The sequence below is a fragment of the Nicotiana tabacum genome, chromosome 22 (genome assembly GCF_000715075.1).
Source record: "Nicotiana tabacum cultivar K326 chromosome 22, ASM71507v2, whole genome shotgun sequence".
Taxonomy (NCBI): Eukaryota; Viridiplantae; Streptophyta; class Magnoliopsida; order Solanales; family Solanaceae; genus Nicotiana; species Nicotiana tabacum.
Window position 1 is genome coordinate 15,878,449 of NC_134101.1, and position 7,718 is coordinate 15,886,166.

A 7,718-nucleotide genomic window follows, 5' to 3' on the forward strand; every position below is an offset into this window, starting at 1 on the left:
CACTAGCAGCAAAATGGATTCTAGTAATCTAGTTTTTAGTTCTGTGAAAGAGAGATTTATGTTATATCCTGTTTATGAATCCTCTGATTAATATTCTTTCATCATCATTCCAAACAGTCAACCGAGTGAACTTCGTAATCACACAATCTACAGCTAAGACCATCCATATAAGCCCGGTTTTATATTGTGAATAAGTAGAAATGACACCAGAATACTGCTATTTAGAAATTAGCCGGTGCATCCTAAATTTTTTTCAGTTCAATTTTTCGAGATAAGAGTATTCTGAATTGTGCTGAAATTATGATTTTTAGTTTAAAATTTCAAGACAAAATAAGTACTGGCTAATTTCTATATAGCATCCCTAAAAATGGCTATCAGTGCACTTGCCTCCTTCCTCTTTATAATTTCTGTACCCTTTGTTACTTGAAAGGAGATGGTTGAGGACCATTAAATACTACTCATGGTAAATTGGCACCAGTGCAACCGAGACAGTGTCCTAACATCTAACCTAACCTTCTGAATCCAAGTTAAAGACTAGACAAACTGTCAAGAGTTGCTTCAACTGTTACAAATTAATTCTTTACTCCTACCATCCTAAAAATGTCAATTTTAAACATCACTTCAGGGTTTGAAGTGAAATTTCGTGTTACAAACAATAAATGGAGATATCAAAGTCCAAACCATCAACTATTGAAAGGTTAAACAGAATGGAACCAATATACCAGAAAGAAGGCCCCCGCCCCCGAATATCTCATCTAGCGAAACAAGTAGAAGAAAAGTATTTTTCTCCCAATTGGAACTAAGAAAAGACAATCCAATACTTTGTAACAATTACAACCAGTGGTATACATCTTCAATAATACGTTAAACGACGCAAAGTGACGGCAGAAGCCCCACGGAGATTAATGACCACGTAGTTGTCTTGCGGGTATCATGGATGTGGGTGGGTTTGGAATCGAATCGTTTGGCCCAATATCATCAATTGGAGGACGCTGCTTATGATGATTGGTGACTGACTGATAAGCCATTGCCAGTGCTAAAGCCTGCGCGTAAAAAGGAACACACAAAATCAATATGGAGGTTGCTTAGCAAAGAACAGAATTCCAAAAGCCACATCTCAATAACAAGACAAAGAACTACACTTAGTGTTGACAGTAAACATGGATTTAGGGCGCGTTCCTTGAGTTCAAATGAACTCATTGCTTTCTGTTCGAACGATGTCACATATACAAAAAAACATATAAAATGCATACACATACTAATATACTAAAACCACTCATTCTGAATCACACTAACATTAGATATAGATGATCCTAGAGTTGCCGCTGGTGGGAGGTATCCCTTACAAATCGCAAAAACATAAGAGAGAGAATTAGAGCCTTACAACATGATCATGGTCGGGAGGAGCATAAATGCCTGTAGTGATTGTTGTCCTCCTGCGAGTATCATCTGTTGGAGCATTCGGTATCTTCTTAAATCCTATTGGAACCACCACTACTGGCATACCCACTAGATTGCCCACACAAACTTTCTCCCAATCAGTTGCATCTCCAATAAACGCGTCAACTTTGAAGCTTTCTCTGACTTCCTGAATCAATTTGCTTCTAGCTCTCTGTGCCTGTTAAGTACAACTTCATTCTTTTAACGCTTAACAAAATATTTGATTCCACATACAAATATTAATCTGTTAATGTCTGAACAACAACTGCAAAGTGGATCAGGCTCTATCCGAAGCCAAAGTGTTTTAACACCTCGAGAATTGTTTTCTAGAACAAGACATGTACCTGAATATAGTCTACAGCAGTTATTACACGGGCACGTCGAAGTTCAAGAGGCCATTGGTTTTCAGCTTCAAATTCATTATCCTTGTTAGAGCGTTGCCACTCATCAAAGTGGGCTAGCATGTCAACATCCATAGTGAAGTTGACAATACCTTGAGCAATGTCAACAGTATATTTCAGATCAAAAGGAACCATCTTCGCTCCCTTTGATTGAAGTACATTAACAACCTGTCATTGACATAATTAAACAGTCAAATCCTGGCACTCACAGAAGATGAAGAAACGAATTGAATTACAGAATTAGTCATATGTTGAAATTTCTAGTAATGAAAAGAAGTCACTTACTTCCTTGTCAGCGTCCTCAAGATAACCGACAGTGAGTTTTGTGATGTCAACTGAAAATGGATCAACTAACGCGATGTCTCTGGATGAAAGATCATCTGGGTCCTTTCCCAGGATGGCATCGAGAACAACAGCGCAATCTGCTGCACTTCTACAAAATGGTCCTAGTTTGTCCTAATAGAACAGCCAGATTTAAGTGTCAGCGCTGCTATAATAAAAGATAAAACACATACGAAATGGAATCAAATTCTGTGTTTGTGCAAGAGATATGGTACCAAGCTTTCAGATATGCTCATAACTCCAGTACGACCAACAGCTCCAAAAGTGGGCCGCAATGCAGTAACACCACACCTAGCAGCTGGGTAGGTAATCGACCCAACAGTTTCTGAACCAATTGCAAAAGGAACTATACCTGCAACACAAAGACACCGTTGTCAAAAGAATATACTTCGCCTACTAATAAGCAAACTAACATGAAGGGGCGGGAACTGCCATTCTAAGTCTTGATGGAGGATTCCATCCACAAACACAAAGTTCATAGGCGGACTGATATTGCTTATCACCATTTACCTGTATGCACATACTTTCCTTGTTGTTGGTCATAGTTGTTGAACCAATTTCAGGATTAGGCACAGAATACATAACAACAACAACAACAACATCCCAGTGTATTCCCACAAGTGGGGTCTGGGGAGGGAAGGATGTACGCAGCCTTACCCCTACCCTGGAAGGGCAAAGAGACTATTTCCGGAAGACACACACAGTACATAAGATCCTTTAAATTCTATTCATTTGGATCAGTGAATGACTAAATGTTAGTTCAAGTCCATTCTTTCGACCGTGCAGATACACAAACAGATGTAGGCATCTAGCAGAAGAAGTAATATCATATTTGCCACAATGGAAGATAGGCTTATCTCCATAAAAACACCTATTAGGAATAGTATACCTGTTGAGGTGCAGGAAGCTGGCCCTGCCGATGAACCAGTAGAAAATTCTTCCATATTCCATGGATTTCTTGTTCTACCGCCAAACCAGATATCATCATATGCTAAAGAACCAGCGACTAATTTTGCAACAAGAACAGCACCAGCAGATTTCAGCCTGCATCAACCGTATCTATAAGTTATACAAACACATGCACAATATATGATAGCTAGTGAATGGGGCCTCTACATTCATTTGTCAATACCTCTTATAAACCCAAGCTTCGAGATCAAGAACTTGATCTTTGAAAGATTTGGAGCCCCATGTTGTGGGATAGTTTGGTACTGCAATAATGTCCTTCAAACCATACGGAATCCCATGAAGAGGACCTATAAAGAATAAAATCAAATAAATGTATCTAGTCCCTTTGAGAAAATTCAGAGAAAGCTAATTGTATATGAAGTTTTTCTAATTAAGATCAGACCCGGGAGGCTTCATCTCTTAGAATAAAATGAGAAGTGCTGGAATATAATGGAAAATAATGGAGGATGTTAAGAGTAGGTAAAATGCTAATAGCAGCAAGGGTATACAAGAAAGGAAGAGGGCCAAGGGGAAAGGAAGGAGGAATGTTACCCAAATATTTGCCTTTTGAAAGCAGTTGATCAGCTTCTTTTGCTTGTTGATATGCTAATTCTTCAGTAATTGTGATAACGGATTCAAGGACAGGACCATACCTGTGAAGCTCCGGAAGTACAATATTTTGAGAATCAAATTATTCAATAACATACAAAGCAGATTACAGGAAGAAAAGCATTCACCATACCTTTGTAATCTGTCCAAAAAAATTCCAGTTAGCTCCGCTGATGTAATTAATTTTTCCTTTAGAAGTTGCCCAAGTTCAAGAATCTGATATAACAGCATACCATGTATCAATAATAAAATAAAAATGACATACATTGGTACAACATAGTTCCTTGCTCGTTTGGTACGAGGGATAAGGGAAAATTAATCCCGGGGATTAAATTTGAAATGAGTTTATTCCACGTTTGGTTGGGATTACAGTATAAGTTAAAGGGACTAAGAGGGTGCACTTACACTCATAAAAGCAATATCCTCATCATTTTTTGGCCTTTGAATACCAGAGTATACAGGGTAATTGAACTTGCCTGTTCCTTGCTTTACTTCTTTCGCATTCCATACAGAATTGAAAACCAAAGGAGAAGGGTTATGTAGACCTCCATTTTCAGTAGCGACTAACTTCCTATTGCTTCCGATTATAGGAATGTTAAAATTTTGTGCACCCTTTTGAATTTCAAGCTTCTGAAAAAGAATGAGCACAACAAAAATGGCCCTACTTAGTTTTCCAATTCACATCGAGAGTACTAACGAAACGTTTAAGTGATCTTATTAACACTGTCACAGTACCTTACAGTCATTGAAAAAACCAGCGTCCAACATATCAAATCCACATTTACATACTGGAAAACTATTTTTGGCCTGTTCCAAGTGTTCCCCGCAGTTTTTAGGACCCAACTTCCCACTGTCCTGATTAATAACTACAGATTATCAAACAGAAACTATAGCAACTATATAATAGAGGCAACTAACTTTATCATTGATTTAATGCAAATTTGAATGTACTACCTTGACGTAAGGTCCCTGGAATAATAACCCCAGGTGCTCTGTGGTAAATATTTGCGTAACTTTCTACAAATTCTGACCTGCTTTGCAAATGTTAGTTTGAAGAAAGAGACCAGACACTAGATCTTTATTTACCTTTTCACCTTCTAGTCTGCTGTTTCTATTCTTAGAGTGCTAAAATATAATTCAGTGGTGTTCCCCTACTATGTTATCCACAAGCTACTAAATGTATAGTGGAAATAATGACTGCAAGCTTGCAATGGAAATATATTAAACAAGAAAATCCATAGTAACTTCAAATGATAGATTGTATAATATAGTACTCATGAGTACATTAGCAAGTATCATTAAAATGAGTCAAAACTACTCTACCAATTTAAATGTAAGTAACAACACAAAAAAGAAATAGCAGAAACGCATGCAATTCTTGATTAAGCAAGAGGAAGATGAAGGAAGAGGAGTCGAGAGTATACCATATTTGTGGAAATGCAGGCAAAACCCAATATTCTAATGGGAATAATGAAGAAGAAATTGGAGTTACGTTGCTGTTTAACATAACATAACAATGTTGAAACAAGAGAAACAGTCCGAGGAATGTGGTTAATGGCAAGAACGGTGTTGGCAACGTGGGTATCAAGTGACAAATGTCACATTAGCAGGTTGCCACGTAATTAGTCATGAGGACGAGGCCCTTTGGTTCTCTGCAGTAAACTCCTTTGTGTGGTTTCGTAAACTCAATGTTTACTGTTTAGTATAACCAATTCTACAATAGTTTAATCTAAAAAGTTTATGCTCGTAGTGGGGATAAACCTACTATTCCTTAATGATTATATATGCATATTTGCACGGGCGGAGACACGATTTAAAATTTATGGGTTCGAAATTTTAGTTATTTTAAGTTACTGAAATCTAAATTAATAATTTATGTATAATTTAATTAATTTTTAAAGACAAATATACGATATTGAACTAAAACTACGGGTTCAGCTGAACACGCAATCGAAGGCTAGCTTCGCCCCACATATTCCTATAACTTTTTGTAAAGATGAATTTATAATTTAACATTTAAGTTCTTAGAATTTTAACTTTTATAGTTATGACTTGAAAATTTAGCATTTATTGATATTTTTATAAATTTTCACTAATTATTTATGATACGAAAAAAGTATAATGTGTTCGATGGAACCTATAAAAACAGGTTGCATCCACCTTTTGCTCTTTTGATACTCAATGTGGTTTATAATTCATGATATTATTGGTTTATAATTCATGATATTATAATTCACATTGGACACACTTGTAAGAAATAAGAATCGTCCTATCTCTTTCAAAATATTGCTGCTACTTATCTCAATATTATTGCTCGATCAATTTTTTCAAATTTAAGGTTTAAATTTAACGGTCGTTCGACTAATCCCATTGTAGAATAATTTTAAATTACTTGCTATTAATAATTATGTGCCAGCTCAAGTGGTTTAATTTTTCCATTTCGGATAAGGGGTCCAAGGTTCAGCCCTTGTTGTCTCCAATATTTTTTATTTTTTAAGAAGAATGACCAAATTTATAAAATTAAAATAAGGTATCCTATAGGACTCAATCCCATGTCCCCTCTAATAAATTTGAAGGTTGAACCAGCGAGCAAAGCCAATTTTCATGTTAAAGCGGTGTCATTTTCCACTTGTATTAAATGTATTTTGTTTTTGTATTATTCACAAATATATATTTAGTAATATATTTTTCGACGAGGCCTCCGCCAATCGTCGTAGGTATATTAATCACGTTTATTCGCATACTAGTATTAGCACCCGCGCGGATGCGCGGACATTAATCATGTCAAATATTTAAGTTATTTGGATTATATGTAAATAATCTTAAAATTTAAACTTTCTCAGTAAATATAGATAATTATTGGATATTAAACACTACATGAAAAAAATCAACCATTTTTTCTATTTTTCTTTTTAGATTTCATTCTCGCCGGTGTCATTGGATCCTAAAAATAGTCAGAAAGCAAAATAATAACTAATGTTTATGGCAAAACAATAAAATATTGAGACTATGAATGACTCTTTGGATACGACTTGACTCTTTTACTACTACTTGAACTCTTATTTTGTGTGTTGATATCTCTTAAAAAACATTTCTTTTTTAAAATTTCAGTTTCTAAAACTTTATTTTTCAATAATAATTATTTTTATAATAATATAAAATATTATCCTTAATTCAAAACTCATTTTAGTTGGCTATCTAAAAATTTAAAAAATTCTTTAGTCAGTGAATTTTGTTTTTCAGTATGACTCCATTTTGATATTTGACATTAACCATGTTAAATATATGAGTTATTTGAATTATATGTAAATAACCTTAAAATTTAAGCCTTCTAAATAATTATAGATAGTCATTAGTATTAATTAAGAAACACTACATGAAAAAAGAGTAACATTTTCTCAAATCTCGTAGTGATATAATTTTATTTTTTCACTATTCTCATTGGTGTCATTGAAACCTAAAAATAGCCACAAAGTGAAATAATAACTCATATTTATAGCAAAGAACAAAGGTTGACATAATATAAACGATTCTTTGGTTACGACGTGACTCTTTTACTACGACTTGAGCTCTTATTTGGTAAGACATTATCTTTCAAAAAATATTTCTATTTTGAAATTTTAATTTCTAAAATTTTATATATATTTCAATAATGATTATCTTTATAATGATGCAAGTAAAAATATTATTCTTAATTTAAAATTCACTTTAATTGGCTATTTAAAGATATAAATGATTCTTTAGCCGGAAAAACTTTATTTCAATATGACTCCATTTTAAGTTTATCGATATCCCTAGCCACATATTTTAAATTTTTAATACCCTATATATACAAAAAACAAATATTCTTTGAATCATTAAATATTAAATTAGTTGATTGCTATTATATAACATTGCATATATTATCTTAAAATTGCCAAGTAATTTATTTTTTGACACCATACTTGGCTTAACCTCAATGCAAACTACTCAAATTGC

General features: G+C 34.3%; 1 protein-coding gene across 5 annotated transcripts; it reads right to left on the reverse strand.

Moving 5' to 3' along the window:
- Positions 1-668: 668 nt before the first annotated feature.
- LOC107773602 (uncharacterized) lies at positions 669-5,275 on the reverse strand. Of its 5 annotated transcripts, none has more exons than XM_075245101.1 (13): positions 5,165-5,269; positions 4,695-4,771; positions 4,476-4,590; positions 4,146-4,370; positions 3,874-3,956; positions 3,684-3,784; positions 3,316-3,439; positions 3,073-3,227; positions 2,399-2,535; positions 2,127-2,297; positions 1,785-2,009; positions 1,385-1,618; positions 669-1,043 (listed from the first exon to the last, which is right to left on the reverse strand). In XM_075245101.1, exons 1-13 carry the CDS (start codon positions 5,165-5,167, stop codon positions 903-905), a joined length of 1,791 nt encoding a protein of 596 aa, XP_075101202.1. In that variant the 5' UTR covers positions 5,168-5,269; the 3' UTR covers positions 669-902. The 5 variants fall into 5 exon arrangements, with proteins under 5 accessions (XP_075101202.1, XP_075101200.1, XP_075101204.1 ...); XM_075245099.1 differs by having other exon boundaries at positions 4,695-4,774; positions 5,165-5,182; XM_075245103.1 differs by having other exon boundaries at positions 4,476-4,595; positions 5,165-5,181.
- Positions 5,276-7,718: the final 2,443 nt, after the last annotated feature.